At 34.7% G+C, this 18,513-nt stretch overlaps 1 protein-coding gene across 2 annotated transcripts in view; it reads left to right on the top strand.

The window, feature by feature from the left end:
- LOC129246438 (uncharacterized) overlaps positions 1-9,647 on the top strand; it is a 124,586-nt gene extending 114,939 nt beyond the window's left edge. The window contains exons 16-23 of one of the 2 annotated variants that reach the window (XM_054885273.1): positions 442-557; positions 832-951; positions 1,953-2,020; positions 2,087-2,450; positions 4,046-4,463; positions 4,550-4,624; positions 8,280-8,393; positions 9,319-9,647. In XM_054885273.1, coding sequence (XP_054741248.1) covers positions 442-557; positions 832-951; positions 1,953-2,020; positions 2,087-2,450; positions 4,046-4,463; positions 4,550-4,624; positions 8,280-8,393; positions 9,319-9,424 — 1,381 coding nt within the window. In that variant the 3' untranslated portion in view covers positions 9,425-9,647. The remainder of the gene's footprint in view (positions 1-441; positions 558-831; positions 952-1,952; positions 2,021-2,086; positions 2,451-4,045; positions 4,464-4,549; positions 4,625-8,279; positions 8,394-9,318) is intronic. The other variant, XM_054885274.1, reaches the window with a different exon arrangement.
- Positions 9,648-18,513: the final 8,866 nt, after the last annotated feature.

Raw genomic sequence — 18,513 nt, 5'->3', positions numbered from 1 at the left:
ACAAGTTTGCGCCATCAAACAAGCGCCAAAAAGTAGGCAGCGTTATTTCTCACTAGAAATTAGCAACCACAAGGAACAATTCAGGAAAAATAACCTAAAGTGTATCTAAGATATATATAAGGTATAGCTCTCTCTCTCCTTCTCCTCTACGTTATATCTTTTTTCTCTCTCGCGGAACGAAAATGCCCAAAACGTTGCATGGCCTTGAAATTTTACTCTCCATTCTCGCTCGTCCATCGACGCCTAAGAAGTTTCATTTCAAAAAGCTCCTCATAAGAACTGTAGGTCCCTCTATTTGTGAAACAACATCAAGACGCACACCACAAATAGGAGGAGGAGCTCCACCAAACACCAAAAAACGGTGTACGCGCCAATTATAAAAATATATACATATAATCGGAGATCCAAATATACTTACTAAAATTATGCTTTTTATTGCAGTTTTGATGCGCATGACAATTTCAATTTGGCCGTGGAGTCATCTTTGGATACGCTGGCCGCCACAAATACAACGAATTCCTTGCTGTCGCCATCACGCAAAATGGACTTTGCATTGTGTAAGTGTACGGTGCAAATAACTGCTCCGTAATTTACTTTATTGTACAAGCGTTTTTTTTTTCTTTTCTATTTTTCCATATAAAAAATTTAATATGTTTTGTTTTGCAAATTTATTTAAATGTTTTTGGTTTTTTGGTTTGGTTTTGTTTTTTTTGTTATTTAAAATAAGTTTCTTTTATTCCAACTCAAATTGTATAAATTTCAATTTATTTCAAAACTATATTTTCTCCAATATTATATGTATGTACCACCCTATATGTGTATGTATATCAGGCGAGGTATCAACTGGCGATTCAAGTCCCTTACCCGACAAAGATCACGATGATACATCAACGATCAATAATGATGATGTAAACGATGTGACTATAAGTAATGAGAACGATGCTATTGTAGGTCAGTTTGTGTGTGCACTCTATGCTCTCTATATGTACTCTATACATACAAACATACATACATTGATATATGTATACTTCACTCTCTCTCTCTGTACTGTACAGTACTAAGTGCATTTCTCCTGCAGATCTGCACTCTTTGTTTGTTTACGTTATTACTTAATTGTTGTTGTATAAATTGTTGGCATATATAAGTATTTGATGTATGAGTAATTGTGCTGAACAGCTAACTAACAAACAAATGAACTGGTGTGTAAATATTTATGTATTAATAAATCATGTAAATTTAGTACCTAATGAGTAAAATGAGTAATCGGTAATTGTATATAAAAATGGCAAAAAAAAAAGAAGAAATTATGCGAAAATGTATTTCTTAAGTGTGTAAAGAGGAACGTAAATTGAATATTTATTTTTAATACTCAAAATCAAAAATCAAAAATCAAAAATCATAATGCGGACAGCTTTTAATAGTTGTGTAAATATGTAATTTCATGCTCTTGCATAAGCGGCTTTTAGTTGTTTGATTTCCTATTATTATTATAATTATTATTATTTTCCATTATTTAATTATTTTATTTTATTTACAACTCTCTCTATTAGTTAAATAATCTGCATGTGAAATTTGTGAAGAATTTGGCATTTGAGTGTTCCTGTAGTTGGTGAATTAGTTGAAGGCGTATGGGTACAATTCATTTATTTTGTTTCTGTTACAAATACACTCTCCTAAATGTTTTGATTTGCTTGTGTCGATGTATTAAATACTAAAATCCTCTCATACACGTATACCCCGCACAGGATCTTGAAATTATGCCAAATGAAACTTGATCGAACATTTCATAGATCGCATGCAGGTATATGTGTATGTATGTGTATATGTGTGCGCATCAGGTTACTGCCAGCTGTAGTCTATGTTCACATTTTTCTGTATTGGGTGTCCGCTAAGCGCATACAAATACGATCGCGCTAACATTTTTTGGTTTTTGTTGTTTCTCCACTTTGTAGGGGACTCTGATGCCAAAGTGCTCACCCTGGCAGAACACATCATCGCCGCTATGCCGGAGCGTATAAAGGTAGGCAAGTTTACATCAGTCTGCTGCGTCTTTAAATTAATGTAACTTCTTTTATTTACACGTCAGAATGAAGCGGATGAGATGATGGTGCTTGGCAGTCCGCTTACTGAACCGCTCAACTCAGATTCGCCCAGCTTAAATAATGGTTTTATGGATCCACTCGATTCGTTGCCGAATACACACTTTGAGAGCTTCGATTTCAACGATCACAGTTACCGTTATCATGATGTTAGCACACCTTGTTCGAGTCTGAGTCCTGCTAGTTCCGGACCATTGCAGTCACCAGCCAGTTACTCCATACTGGGCGCAGATCCGTCTGTTAGCTCGCCAAGTCCACCACCCTCAACCAAACAGTTGACCGAATTTTTGCATGCCTCCAGCAGTAGCCAGTATCCGTTTGAAGCAGATTTCTCGAAGCTGACGTTGACAGGTGAGTAGAATGCGTATTTAGCTGGAATTTTTGGACAAATGTCGCACAAAACCAAAAAAAAAACAAAAGAGAAGCACGAATACTAGAAACGAAAAATCCAATCTGGTATTGGAAGTTACGTATCTAAAAGTGATACTTGACTCCAAACTCCATTGGAAGCCTTTTCTTCTTCTCCATTAGCGCTATAACCGCTTAAGCGATTTTGGCCAATGAAAAACAAAGCAGAGCCTCGCATAAGAACTCGGAAGATGGTTCCGTGTGTAAAAGTCCACGTAAGAGTGGAAAGTACCTGATTGCCTTTCACTTGGGAGTGGCCAGGACGATACTTCTGCATACGGCCCAAGCAGCTCACAGCTTCCGAGTTTCGCCCAAGTATCCTGTAGATAGCTCCTGAGCATCCGTTTGTAAAAAGATTGACCTCTGAACGCAATCTCTCAAGGGACATGGTAGCATTTTCGGGCAGTTAACACCGCATTTCTCCGAACTTCGAACAGATCTCTCTATCCGCAAACTGGAGTTTGAGGGTCGTGCCAGGGCAATCTTTCCAAGAGGCAGGATTGGAACGAGGGGAAAATCCGCACCGAAGCTGGCACGTCTGTCTTCACTGACGGCTCCCGGAATCGGGAGTCGGAGCACGGGTCTTCTCTAAATCAGCCAACTTATCTACTTCCTTAAAACGATCGAATACTGCTAGTGTTTTTCAAGCAGAAGTCTATGTGATTCTACAGGCATGCAAAATGCTTAGGGAACTTGGGAGCGAGGGAGACATTAAGATTTTTTCCAATAGTCAAGCTGCGATCAAGGCATTGGCGACGGTACAGATCTAAATTGGCCAACTCCTGTAAGGAGGAGATGAAATATCTTGGGTGTGCAGCTAACATTTCGCTGATCTGGATTCCAGATCATAGGAACATTGAGGAAAATGAAATTGCTGATGAACTTGCCAGTAAGGGGTTAACTGAGTCGGTCTCAGAGCCCTTCCACCGGATCATCGGCACCCCGGACTGTTGTTTATGGGGAATTAAACAACTTATTTCTCAGGAAATCACAGAAAAGATGGAGCTCCATTTCTTCATGTGGTATTTCGAAAATCCTTCGGCCTCATTATAATAGACGGAGGACTCAGAAAGTCCTTGGGCCTCCATGCCATCCAATTTCCAAACTCAAAGCTGTATTTACAGGTCACTGGATGATCGGTACCCAATAGAAAAACTATGCTTACTATTTAACACCTATTGCAGAAGCTGTGGGGGTCTTTCAGAGAGGGAGACTGTTGAGGACTTTCTTTATAATGTCCAAGTTTGGCAGCTGGACGATTAAGGTCACTGGGTGCTCTTTTCTTCGACAGCCTGAGGCAGAACGCCAACCTAAATCCCATAAATCTTCTCCATTACATCAACAACTCCGACTGGCTCTAAATATCTGCCTGTTAGAGGTCTCAAAATGGTATCAAAACGAAGATTTAGTACTACTTTGGGAGTGCCAGAGTGGTACTTTAGCCACTTTACCTACCTACCTATTAAAAAAAATTGATATCTGATTTGATTTTTTCTAATTTCACTTTTTCATTTCATTTACCTCTCCCGCCCTCATAGACACCGAACAACGTGAATTGTATGAGGCTGCCAAATGCATACAGAAAGCATATCGCTCGTACAAGGGCCGCCAGAAGCTAGAGGAGCAGAATAAGGAACGCACTGCCGCTATAGTCATACAGAATTACTATCGTCGTTATAAGCAGTATGCCTACTATCGTCAAATGACCAATGCCGCTCTGGTCATCCAGCACGGCTACCGTTCGTATTGTCGCAATAAACGTTTCAAGAAATCACAATCATCCTCGATGTCGACGGGCATTGAATTGTCTGCTGGCGATAGTCAGAGCAGTCCCACTTCGCAGTGTCTATCGAGTTTCTACGATCACTTTCGCAACGATCAGCAGCAGCAGCAACTCAACGAATTCAATTCACAGCCGAGCACACCAAAGGAGACGAGTCCATCCGGCCCATTAAAGTGAGTGGTTCTTTGTTGTTTATTTTCGTTTATTTGTAAATGTGTTTGAGGGTTCTTTTTCCATACAACAACGGTTTTATTTACAGACGTACTTACTCACAATCAACGCAAAATCAAGCTGCCAGAAAAATTCAACAGTTCATGAGACAATCACGGATTAAGTAAGTAAACCTAGCGTAATTTGTTTCTAATATTCATAATTACATAGGTATGGGCTTATTCATTGTGGGTTTAGTTATAAATAGTAATGCATCAGTGCGATACCGATCCAAATCATTTTCTCACTTTCTGTCTTTATGAAACAATTTGATTTATCAAAATTGCATTTAGATTTCCATTTTGTTGGCATCGCGTGAAAGAACGAATGATGCAAGCAGACTAAAGATCTACAGGGTTGCCCATATTCGACGGATCCATGTGCTTTTTTTTAAATCAAAGAAAAACACAATCTTTTTGATGTTGACGATAATAGTCATTTTATTTGGTTCAAGTAGATTTGTTGACGTCTCTTTTTGAATATGATGTCTCTCAAATGGCCGCCTTGAGCCTGTACGACACTTTGTGCCCGTTTTGCAGCATTTTCCAAAGTTTTGGCTAACATTTCGGCTGGAATAGCGGCTATTTCCTCAGGGATGTTGTTCTTGAGCTCTTCTATGGGCTTTGGCTTATAAAACAATAAACCTTTGATTTTAAATATCCCCACAAGAAGAAGTCAGGTGGCGTTAAATCGGACGAACGCGGTGGCCAGTCAAAATCGCCATTTTTCGACATCAAACGACGAGGAAACAATTTCTTCAAAAAATCGATTGTGGCGCGAGCGCCGTCTTGTTGAAACCAGAACTGCCTCATACGCTTTTGATGAATAATTGGCATCACAAAAGTGGTTATCATATCGCGATAACGCTCCTGATTGACGGTAACAGCTTGACCATCTTCATTTGCGAAGAAAAACGGCCCAATAATCGTTTTCGCACTAACGCCGCACCAAACAGTGACTTTTTCGTCGTAAAGAGGTACCTCTTGAATTTCGTGAGAATTTTTTCAGTGGCGTAAATACGGCAATTTTGCTTGTTTACCGTCCCATTCAATAAAAAATGAGCCTCATCGGACATGATGATTTTGTTCCAAAATTGCTCGTCATCTTCAGCCATTTCGATGACTCTTTGGGCCCATTCCAATCGACGAGGCTTGTCCGCTGGCAATAATCTTTGCGTCAATTGAATCTTATACGGGAATAAATGCAAATCAATGCGGATAATTCGTTGTAAAGTGGTCCGAGAAATGCCCAACTGCTGAGAACGGCGATTTTAAGATGTCCTTGGCGACGCCTTGGTCGGTTTTGATTTGGCCTCTTTGGATTAGAAAGAGCATCACCAGTCGAAAACCTTTCGTACAAACGTTTAATGGTATTCTTAGGAGGCGCACTTTTCACATTATTTAATTTTTTATACGCACGTTGAGTTTTCACAATTGACTTGTTTTGTTGAATGTAAATTTCAACAATTTGGGAGCGCTCGCGTGGAGTGTACTTTTCCATGGTAAAAATCTGCTTGGACTGACGCTTCCAACGCGGTATGTCATTAAGCGATCTGACGTCTCTGTCAAAAGATACATGGTTGCCAAATGGGTCCGTCGAATATGGGCAACCCTGTACACCTACACCATTTCTTGCTAGAAATTGTGAGCTCATGTGACTTAAACCTAGTTGTTCTCTCCTAAACTTTTTATCTAGCGGCTTTCCGCATACAACAAAACAATCATATAGTGATCGATATAATCGGTAACTCCCCATTGAAATATTACTAGGGATAAGCTTATCGTTGAGTTTAGAAATGTTTTTGTTTTTATGATTTCAAAATACTCAGTAGCTGATATCACCCCCAATCGGAACTATAAACAGATGTAAATATACCAACTTCAGTCATCTTCAGACTGCGGCATATCTAAACTCATTTCAACCCAGAATGACTTTAAGAGCGAACATAAACACATCATAAGAGTATTACCACAGTCTGTCGAGCACGGCAATGGGAGGCTCATTGCTGTTCTCACTAGTAATTCACCTTTCGATTCACTAAAACTTTTACTACAGAAGTAGTGAAGTAAGCACGAACTACCGGGTGTATACCTATGAAAAGAGACTTTTTTTTCAATTTCAAACGTTTATTAACAAAAAAATGGTTACAAATTTAATTTTGAAAATCTTCAAAAGCCATCGCTAGCGACACATTTTTCCCACCTCTCAAGCAATTTGTGGATGCCGCGCCAAAAAAAAATTGGCCGTCTTTGGCCGCAAACCAATCATCGAGCCATTTTTTGGTTTCTTCGTGAGAATTGAAGCGCTACTCGGAAAGTGCGTGGCCCATCGATGCAAACAAATGATAATCGGAAGGCGCCATGTCTGGTGAGTAAGCCGCATGCACCAGCGGTTGCCAATCGTACGTCTTCACCAATTCTCGGGCCCCTCTTGTTCGATGTGGCGGTGCATTGTCATCAAGAAAAATTACTTTGTGACGCCGATCGTCATATTCTGGGCGTTTTCGGTGTATAGCGCTGTTCAAATCGGCCAATTGTCGTTGGTAGCGTGCATCGTCAACTGTTTCACCTAATTTTAATAGCTCGTACCAAATCATACCACGCTGATCTCAGAAAACACACAGCATTGCCTTGCAGCCGAAGCGATTTGTTTGGCCGTTGTTTTTGGCTTGTGACCGGGCGGACCGTACGATAGTCCAAAGTAGCACTTGTTGGCAAGAGAGATTCTAGGTTGGATTTTAAGGCTGACATTGTTATCGGTGTTAATGCTGGTTCCTAAATAAAAGAAGTCTTTACTACCTCGAAAATATAACTGTCTACAGTGACGTGGGTGCCGATACGCGATTGCGTCGACTGTTTGTGTGATGACAGAATGGTTCCATATGTAGAAGTCCATGCAAGTGGGGAGAGTTACTGATCGCCATTAACTTAAGAGTGGCCAGGACGATTCTTCTACATATGATTGAAGCAGCTGATAACTTTCGGGATTAGCCCAAATATCCTCTGGGATGCTTCCGAGTTGGGTTGCTTCGAGAGCGAGCTAACGTGAGAAGGCGAAGCATCCCAGGATACTTGGTTGTGCGCTGGGTTTGGGACCCGTCGTAATACTTTAAAATTACAAAACAAAAACAAAAAATAGTAATAATAATTATAAAAATAATAATAATTAAAAAAAGTAATAATTAAAAAAAAAAAAACAAATTCTTAGAAAAAAAAATTTTTCTTAGAAAAAAAAATGTTAAAAAAAAATTAAAAAAAAAAACAAATGTTAAAAAAAAAAATTCTTAAAACAAAATTTTTAATTTGCTCTGTAAGCCGAACCATCGCACAATTATTATTTTTCCATCGAAAACATTCTGAATGGTTAAAGCTTACTCTGTAAGCCATACCTGTTTGATTTCGCCCGTACTTAGAATCTGCTATACTTCATTTGATACTTTTTGTAACCTCTACTGAGATATTTTATTTTTCCCATATATTAAGAATTTGTATCTTCTGTTCTAAAATGAAATATTTTTGCCAACGCATGAGTCATTATTAATGTATGTTTGTAAAATATTCCACGCAAGCATTTGGGATGGAAATTTAACAACCTTGGTAAGGTTTTGTACCGGAAAGGTGTCTGTAATTATTATTTTTATTTTTTTATTAAACTATTTTTTTTAATAATTTTTTTTATAAAATTAATTTATTTATGCGCAGAAACTTTATTAGCTTTTGTGTCAATTGCATTGATTGCTTTTTAATAATTCTCTCTCTCTCTCTCTCTCTCTCTATTAGACTGCAGAGAGAACGAGCCGAAAAAGAGAAGCTGGTGCACCAACGCAGGGCGGAATACCTTCAAAGCTTGCAGTTTCAAGGACAACCGGAACTTGTCTGCCCAACCGAAAGAAAGTAAGTTAGAAGAATATTTGAAAATATTGCGAGTATAGCAAAAGGTGTAAGTGGAATGCTGTTTATTGAAGACTCAAAAGAAACGTAGTTGTGCCAAGGGTTTTGCCGATTCAGCTCTTTAAAGTTATTCTAACCAGCTAAGAGATTTAATATTAAAAAAAGGGTGTATTTTAAGAGATTTGTTGCTCACCTTGACGCCCTCCATTTCTTCTCTGTTTTTGTGTCAAATATGATTGTCATATGACGCCACTTTTATAAACTATAAAATTTCTCACAAGGTGATTAATTTGGCGCCACCTTCTATATTTTGAGTCCAAAAAAAAAAAACCAAGCCTAGGAAGGCATCAATCGCTTGAAGCGAATTGAAAATACTATTTTACATCAACTGAAATGGATTTGCAAAAACTATAATCTTTCGATAGGGTGATTAGTTTTGCGCCACATAGTATTAATCATTGGTTCTCCGCCATATTTTATGAGCTCCACATTTACAGTCCTCACCACCTGACTTGTAGTTTTTCAGCTGCCCGTGAACCACTTAAAATAAATAATTAAATAAAGGGGCTACGCAGAAAAAACTGAGAGGGCGCTGTAAAGTGGATAGCTTAATAAATTCCTTCGGTACAAGAACGATGTAAAATTATCGATCTTCTGCTACAACCAATGATTAATATTACATATACGGCGCAAGACTAATCACCCTATCGGAAGATTATAGTTTTTGCAAATCAGTTTCAGTTAATGCAAAATAGTATTTCAGAAATACGGTTCGCTTCAAGCGATTGATGCCTTCATTTGTTTGATATTTTATTTTATTTTTTTTTTACCTCGAAATATACGAGGTGGCGCCAATTAATCACGCTTTAATTTTCAGTAGGCTTTTGTAATCTGTAACTAAAATCCGTAATTTTTTGTTTACTTTTAGTGAAATGGCTGCTGCGTCTACCACAAATGAGCTTGTCAACCACAACAATACGAACAACAACAGTAACAGTTGCAGTAATGTTTTTGCCTTCAATTTGAATCTATAACAACAATGTAGAAGCAAATAGGATTAGAACCCAGTGAAAGCACTTTTGACATGCGCAAGCTGAATTCGAATGTGAAAGCGCTTTACGCTTTTTAAAGTTTGTTGCGGGAAACATACATGAAAGTTATTTTTAAATGTGAAAGCTCTACTTATATGTGAAAGCTCCTTTGACTTATGAATGTTATTTTTAAATGTGGAAGCTCTACTTATATGTGAAAGCTTCTTTCACTCATGAAAGTTCTTTTTAAATAAGGAAGCTCTACTTATATGTGAAAGCTTCTTTCACCTATGAACGTTCCTTTTTAACGTGGAAGCTCTTTTCACCCATGAAAATTCTTGTTAAACGTGAAAGGTTTTTCACCCATGAGAGTTCTTTTTAAACGTAAAAGCTCTTTTCCGTATGAAAGTTCTTTTTAAACGTGAAAGCTGTTTTCATTTATAAAAGTGCTTTTTAAATGTGAAGATCGTTTTTAAAGCTTTTTGAGTGAAATTTATGTGAACGCTTTTTAAGAGAAAGTTTTTTCACACATGAAAGCTTTTGCAACTATGAAAGCTTTTTCGCATATGAAAGTTCTTTTTAACCGTGAAAGCTCTTTTCACCCCTGAAAGTGCTTTTGAACGTGAAGTCTCTTTTTACGTATGAAAGTTCTTTTTAAACGTGAAAGTTCTTTTCATCTGTGAAAGTTCTTTTCATCTGTGAAAGTTCTTGTTAAATGTGAAAGATCTCTTTGCTTTTAAAGCCTTTGGAATGAAATTTAAGTGAACGATTTTTGACTTATGAAACTTTTTCACATATGAAAGACTTTTCGCATATGAAAGCTTTTCCACCTATAAACTTTATTTTTAATCGTGAAAGCTCTTTTTAATTATGAAAGCTTTTTCGCATATGAAAGTTCTTTTTAAACACGAAAGCTCTTTTCACTCATGAAAGTTATTTTTAAATGTGAAAGCTCTTTTCACGCATGAAAGTTCTTTTGAAGCATGAAAGCTCTTTTCACTCATAAAAGTTTTTTTTAAACGTGAAAGTTGTTTTCACGCATGAAAGTTATTTTTAAATGTGAAAACTCTTTTCACCTATCAAAGCTTTTTGTCACATATGATGTTCTTTTGAAAACGTGAAAGCACATTTGAAGGCTGCTTGCGTCGAAGCGCCAGTGAGAATGGCACTTCATTGTTTACCACTGCTACTCAAAATTTATCAAATGTAACAAAATGGAGACGTCACACTAAGGCTTATATATTATACACATTAAAAACATACATATATATATACTTATATTGGTATTGGTTATATACTCTAATACATAAATAGGTACTTACACATACATTTGAAATGAAGGTATATAACCCACGACTAATTGTAAATCTTTGAATAGCTTTATCAAACTGAGTGAAACTTTCTATTCGAAACTTTTTGAAATAGAATTGTAGTACTTTTAATTTATTGTATTGTATTTTATTACTTCTAAAGAGACAAAGAGACAGTGTACAGTGAATGTACGTGAATTTAATATTTAATTTTGCTATTGCACGATTCTGTAGAAAACTTAGTATTTTCTTCTTTCAAATGCAGTTCCAAATAAGAGTGTAAACGAAAACTTATATTTAAAGTTCAAACAAAAAGAACGAAAAAAAGGAGTTAAAGAAGAAGATTGTTTCATATTTAATACAATTTATGCACCCAAACATAAAACTTTTTTGCCTTCTAAATATATTTATATGTAAGGAATTAACTAAACTAACTACTAACTAACTATTAAATCGATTAACTACTTATGTATAACAACAAATATAACAACAAGAACAAAGAACATCAAACACTTTTTACGAATTGTAGGAGTTTTTTCTCTTTTCTAATAATTAAGCAATCAGTCGTTTAAGTACTAAGAAGAATTTTTGAATACGTATATATATACCTACTTACCCTAAAAGTATGCAGTAAAATTATTGTGCAAAATAGCGATGGCCAATGTTACTTAGTTTCTTTCGATTGTACAAAACTGTGCGCTATTTTTTCGCTTTTTAATTGTATTGTCAGAAGAAGAAGAAGAAGAAGACGAAGAGGAAGATAAGTAGAAAAATGTACAAGTAAGGGAGCAACTTGAATTTGAATGAAAATGAATTTGAATTTGAATGAATTTGAATTTTAAAAAACATGAAATTAATTCGCAAAACTAAGAGAACTTATTAATGAAGCCTTTGAAACTATAAATAAACAAAAATAGAAAACTTAACGAAAAAACTGAAAGAAAAAATAAAATCAACTTAACTGAAACTATTTAGCAGAAATTAATAATAAAAAAAAAATTAAAATATATAAATCAATAAAATAAAAGCAAAAATATTAGAGAATTTAGTAAAACACCTTGTAAAGAACTTTTTAAACACTTGCATGCAGTGAACGAGAGCTCTATTTATATTGTACATACATACATATATACAGATATAATTACTTAGGCGTATATGTATGTGTATCATATTTTAAATTAGCAAAGAAAAACCAAAAAATTATCCAACTGTAGGCAAAAAGGCACTTTCGAAATGCATTCATTGCGTTACTTGCGCCAAAAAGCGACAGTGCAGATGGAAAAGGGGGAAAAACAAAAGTAAATATTGAAAATAGGAAGAATGAAAGTTCGTTTTTAAAAAACAACTACTCTGTACTACAACTAACTACATAGATAAATAAAAAAATATATATATATATTTATGCTTTTAAATTTTTCAAAAAAAAAAAAAAAAAAAAAAAAAAAAACATAACTCGATAAACTTATATATATCTACTATGAAATTCTATAAATATTTTAATGATTACGCCATAATTACTTAGAATTTGAAATGATTTCTAAAATCGAAGCCGTAAAACTGAACTTAAATTAAAACTTAAAATTAAAAAGTAAAAATATATAGATTTTTGAAAACTTAAACTTCATAAAGTGTTGCCTTGGCAGCCATGTTTGAAACAAAACAAAAAAGCGAAAAAAACACAACAAAAACCAAGAATGTGCTTACGGAAACGCAAAGGACTTGCACTGAGTGGGCGCGCGGTGCAGAAAATGTAGTTAGACAAGTTAGGTTTTTGCTGCACGCAGAGCATGGAATTGAGTTGAAATCTATTGAATTGAATTGAAAAGCAAAAGTATTCTTAAAAAACTAAAAAATTTTAAATTTAAAAAATGTTTTTAAACTACGCTAGCAAAAAACATTTATTTTTAAATGTGATCATTATATTATGCTCCCCTATTTATTAAATTATATAAAATATTCCTATTATCTTATATGAAAATATAATCAATAAATAAAGTAAAAAAAATAAAAACTTATCAACTTATCTTTATTAAAATCAATAAAAGAAAAAAAAAACCAACAAACAAATAAACAGATAAACTTTTTATTGCTATTGCTAGCTTATAAGTCGTTTTCAAACTCTACTCTCACACGCTATTCTAAACTATTTCAATAACAACAAAAAACAGCAGCAACTAAATAACACATAAACCAGAGTTTACTGTACTATCCTTGAAAATGCATGCATAAATAAGAAAAAATATAAATTTTATAAAATTATAATCTTGTAGTTAACATTTTCTACTACTTTAAAATTAAACTTCTGTTGCACTACTAAAAAAAAATTTATTAAAAAAAAAAAATTATTGAAAAGAAAAATTTAATTAAAAAAAAAATGTAATTAAAAAAATTTATTAAAAAAAAAAAATTATTGAAAAGAAAAATTTAATTAAAAAAAAATGTAATTAAAAAAATTTATTAAAAAACAAGAATTTAATTAAAAATAAAAATTTATTAAAAAAAGAATTCAATTAAAAGAAAATTTAAATAAAAACAAAAATTTAATTAAAAAAAAAAATTATTAAAAAAATAATAAATAAAGAAAAAAAATGAAAAACTGCAATACGCGCATACAAGTAAACATAACTTCCAACTAAATCAACAAAATATTATATTTAAGGCTCAAAGCTAAAACTAGACTCGGAAAACTAAACAACTTAACTGCATACATACCTACATATATACACAGCTACACAGCTATTCAAGTGCTCATAGGTACCAAATATACTTATATGGCTGTTCTCCACTATTCCACTTAAGAATAATGCGAATTGCAGCGCAAATGTAATTGTAAATCGCAACGGCATTGCTAAATAAAGTTGAGCAAAAAATGAGTTGAGCCAAAAGCAGCAGTGATGGCTGAGCAACAGGTGAAAAAATGCACATACAACGGAGAAAGTCGAGAGCAGCCAAAAGCGGGAAATGTTTTTAGCGATGGATTGTACGAATTCACTGATAGTTCCCATATTGCAGGCAAAGCTAAAATAGAACTGAAACTATGTTAATAAATAAGATGGGTGCAAAAAAGTGTGCAATACCTTTTATTTTATTTTTTTTTTAATTTTGTTTTTCAATTTTTATTTTCCTTTTTTTTTCACTTTTTACTTTTTATTTTTATTCATTTTTGTTTTTTTTTTTTATTTTTTTTATTTATTTTTATATATATTTTTTAAATTTATATTTTATTTTATTTTAGTTATTTTATTTATTTTTTTTTTTGTTTCTTTTTTTTTAATTTTTTTTTTTTAATTTGTATTTTATTTTATATTTTTTTATTGTATTTTATTTTATTTTATTAATATATTATAATTTTTTTTAATTTTTTTTTTATTTTTTTTTTAACTTTTTTTATTTATTTTATTTTTTTTAATTTTTGTTTTCTAGTTTTTTTTTTAATTTTATTTTATTGTATTTTATCTTATTTTAATTAATTTTTTTTATAAAATTTTTTTTTACTTTTTTAATTTTTTATTTTAATTTTATCTTGTTTTATTTTATTTGTCTTTTTTTTACTTTATATTTTTTTTTACAATAATTTTAATTTTTTGTTATTTTATTTATTTTTTTCTTTAATTTTTTTTTCTTATATTCATTTTACTTTTTTTTTTAATTTATTGGTTGGGTTGGTTGGTTTAAGGGTGACCCCGCATCGGAGTGCCACATAGACCGCAAGTTGGGTCCGTTGTGTTGCCCTGGAGCTCATTATGTTACATGATTTCCCCACCTAACCGAGATTTTTATTGTGGATTTTGGTCAAAGATATTAATTCGTTTCGAGAATTTGATGAGAGATTCGATTTTCAGGTTCGAGAGTACTGAAAGATTGTCAATTGTTGGAGAGCCAAGAAGAGCGAGGCGACTTCTGGCTAGACCGGGACAACTGCACAGCAAATGTCTGCTCGATACTTCCTCATCTTCGTCCTCACAGTATCTGCACAGGTCGTTTTGAGGAACCCCGAGCCGACGTGCGTGAGTGCCCAACAGGCAGTGGCCGGTGATAAGAGATATTATATGCCTTAGTTAGTGTTTCGAAAGACTTATAAGGGTTTTTGTCTGTTTCAGATTGTAGGATGGCCAGATTTGTCTGGTCGTAACGCAAGTAGTTTCCACTCGCCACCTCCGATCAGCAATGCTGTGAAATTCTCGATCAATGAGTAATTTACATGTTGAGAGCGGAATGTGGATTGTGGGTAAGTTACTAACATTTGATTGCGCAGCTCCAGCTCTTGCGAGCTCATCAGCTTTGCAGTTACCTTCGAATCCACTGTGACCCGGTATCCAGATAATTTGGACAGAATTCTGAACACTTATCTCGTTAAGAGATAAGAGACAGGATCGAACCACATCTGAGTGGGTATAAGAGGAGCTGAGTGCTCGAACGGCCGCTTGACTGTCGGTGAAAAAGCGGATATCCTCTAGTGATATTCTATTTTCTAAGAGAGTTTTCGCAGCATATCAGATAGCGCATACTTCCGCTTGGAATACGCTACAGTAGTCGGGTAATCTAAATGATAGATTGATGTGAGGGGATTTGGAAAAGATTCCAAATCCCACTTTACCGTCTTGTTTTGAACCATCTGTATATATAATCAGTGGGCCATCGATTTCGGTTAGATTTGTCTTCCATTCTTCCCTAGTTGGGAGTGAACAGGAGAATAGCAAGGGTGGTGATGGAAGACTTACATGATAGTCTATGTCGGAAGAGATAACAGTGTTCCTGTTCAGTATGGCCGAATGGCCAAGATACTTATTCCATTTCGATATAGCATTCATGCGTGTCGCTGCTTTCGCTGCAATCGCTTTGCCAGCCAGATCGATAGGGAACCAGTGAAGCAACGTATTTAAAGCCTTAGTAGGTGTTGTACTTAAGCATCCTGTTATCAGGAGGCAGGCTGTTCTTTGAACTCGATCAATTGTGGCTACTCTGCACCGTTTTTCGAGTGCTGTCCACCATACAACCACACCGTAGAAGAGTATCGGTTTGATGATCGAGGTATATATCCAATAAATGATCCGAGGTGAAAAACCCCAGGTTTTGCCTATAGCTTTCTTACAAGTATAGAGAGCTATGAAAGCTTTTTTACATCTGTTTTCGATGTTCAATTTCCAACTCAACTTCCTATCTAGAATAACTCCTAGATATTTAGCTGAGTCAGATAGGAGTAATGATTCCCCTTTTAAAGTTATTGTTTGCAGTGGAGGAGATTGTTGTTTCCTATTGAAGAGAACAAGATCTGTCTTTGCTGGATTCGCATTTAGTCCGCATTCGGTGCACCATTTTGACAGAATATTGATTGAGCGTTGCATGAGCTCAGTGAGGGTATTCAGGTGTTTGCCTGACACGCAGAGAGCAATATCATCTGCATAGGCTACAACCTTGCAGCCTGCTTTTTCGAGATTTCGAAGCAAACTGTTTACAGCGAGATTCCAGAGAAGGGGTGAAAGTACTCCGCCTTGAGGAGTGCCTTTGACGGCGTACATTCTCATGCGGCTTAGCCCAAGCTCTGAAGTGATTATTCTATTTTGGAGCATTTGTTCGATCATCTTTCGGATGGAGTTATTAATACCCAATTTGGCAATTTCAGATAAAATAGCGTTGGGTTCAATATTATTAAAAGCACCTTCTATGTCCATAAATGCGACAAGAGAGTACTCTTTATTGTGAAGGGAAGTTTCCACTGTTTGCACCAGTGAATGAAGTGCCGTTTCAGTCGATTTCCCTTTAGTGTAGGCATGTTGTGCCTCAGAGATCAACTTAGTATCAAGTTGGGTTTTGATTTGCTCATCTAAGACTTTTTCAAAAGCCTTTAAGCAAAAAGAGGTTAGGCTAATGGGCCTGAAGTCGTTTGCTTTGCAGTGTGAAGGTTTCCCCGTTTTCGGAATGAATACTACCTTCGATTTCTTCCAAGTTGTCGGAAGGTAAGAGAGATTTAAACACTTGTTAAAGATCCTTGTTAACCAAGGCAGTAGAATTTCCAGTCCTTCTTGAAGTTCTGCTGGAATGATGTTGTCAGGACCTGGTGATTTAAATTTTTTAAAGCTTAGTATTGCTGTAGAGATGCTATTAGAGCTGATTAGATCTGATCTATTCCCATAATTACTCTGAGGAGTGCTGGGAAGTGCAGGTAGGTTGGCAACACAGCCTGGAAAGTGAGATTCTAGAAGTATTCTAAGAGTGTGGTCAGTTGAAGTAGTCCAAGTTCCATCTTGAGTCATGATAAAACTGGGAGAGACTGGGTTTGATGCAAGAATCTTGCGTAGTCTGCTTACTTCTGAGGTGTTCTCTAATTCTTGAGTGTATGATCGCCAGGATGTGCGTTTTGCACTTCTGACAGCTTTCTTAAAGTCTTTGAGACATTGTCGATATTCTTCCCATTCGTCTGTAATTTTAGATTGGTTAAAGAGTTTCCGAGTTCGATTGCGAAGTTCTGAGATTTCTGGAGTCCACCAAAAAGGTTTATGCTTACCTCCTGTTTTTGTCAGGGGACAAGATTGTCGTGCTGCGCTTTGACACGTCTTCGTTATCATGTTGACAGCGTTTTCGATATCGTAATTTATCGTTAATTTATTTATTTATATTTTTAATTTTTTTATTTATTTTTTTTTTGTATTTTTTGTTTATTTTTTTTTTGTTGTATTTTATTTATGTTTTATTTTATTTTTTAAAATTTTTTTTTCATTTATATTTTATTTTATTAAACTTTTTGTTTGTTTTATTTTGTTTTTTTATTTTTTGTTATTTGAGTTTTTTTTTTTTAATTTAATGTTTTTATTTTTTTTTACTTTTTTAATTTTTGTTTTTTTAATTTTATCTTTTTTATTTTATTTTGTTTTTAATTTTTTTGTAATATATTTTTGTTTTATTTTTTTTTTTTTAATTTTATTTTATTGTATTTTATTTATGTTTTTAATGTTATTTTATTGCACTTTATCTTATTTTAATAAATTTTTTTTATTTTATTTTTTTTTATTTTATTTTTTTTTTTTTTTTGTACTTTTTTAATTTTATCTTTTTAAATTTTTTTTTTACTTTTTTTATTGTTTTTTGTTTTTATTTGTTGTCTTTAAATTATTTTTTCATTTTTTTTTACTTATGTTATTTTATTCGAGTTTAATCCATCTCGGCTATTGCCGCAGATTACACATCCCGCATTAAATTGTCAAGGGATTGTGCTCTGGTGGAGCTGGGTTCAAGTTCTACGCCCACGTTGCTCGTTGCGTATTGCGCTTTTAATTTCCACTTGCATTTCTTTTCTTACATATTCGTGTTGGAAGATTGCTTTTTTTTATTGTAGAAAGGCTATTTTCGGTAAGCTTCCCATTTAGATGTCTGTATCTTCTTAGAAACTGGTCTAGCGCATTCTTTCACGATAGGTCGTCATGTGCTTCGGATCTTCACAATTTGTAGAAATGTAGTAGCAGCGCTGGACATATTCATTCGTTTCCGCTGTTCATAGAATGCGCTGTCTAACACGGCCTGCTCTTGTGGTCCCAAGAATAACTTGAGAAACACTTGTCACAGTGTTGGGGTTTTCGAGTTGTACCACTGGCGACTCCGCTATCTGATGTCGATGAGCAGAGCCATCGCCGGCAGCCGTGGCTTCTGCCGACACTTGAGCGAATATCCTCAATTGGCTGCAATCATTACATTTCTCTATAATGCGGTGGTTCTCCGTTTTTTGAAACGGATATTTGCATTTTACGCCTTCTGCCAGGTGGTTTACAGATTTCCTTCTGGGTTAAC

Source organism: Anastrepha obliqua, chromosome 4 (genome assembly GCF_027943255.1).
Source record: "Anastrepha obliqua isolate idAnaObli1 chromosome 4, idAnaObli1_1.0, whole genome shotgun sequence".
Classification (NCBI taxonomy): domain Eukaryota; kingdom Metazoa; phylum Arthropoda; class Insecta; order Diptera; family Tephritidae; genus Anastrepha; species Anastrepha obliqua.
The sequence above is the reverse complement of the archived record's forward strand: the minus strand, read 5'-3'. Positions and strand labels throughout refer to the sequence as shown.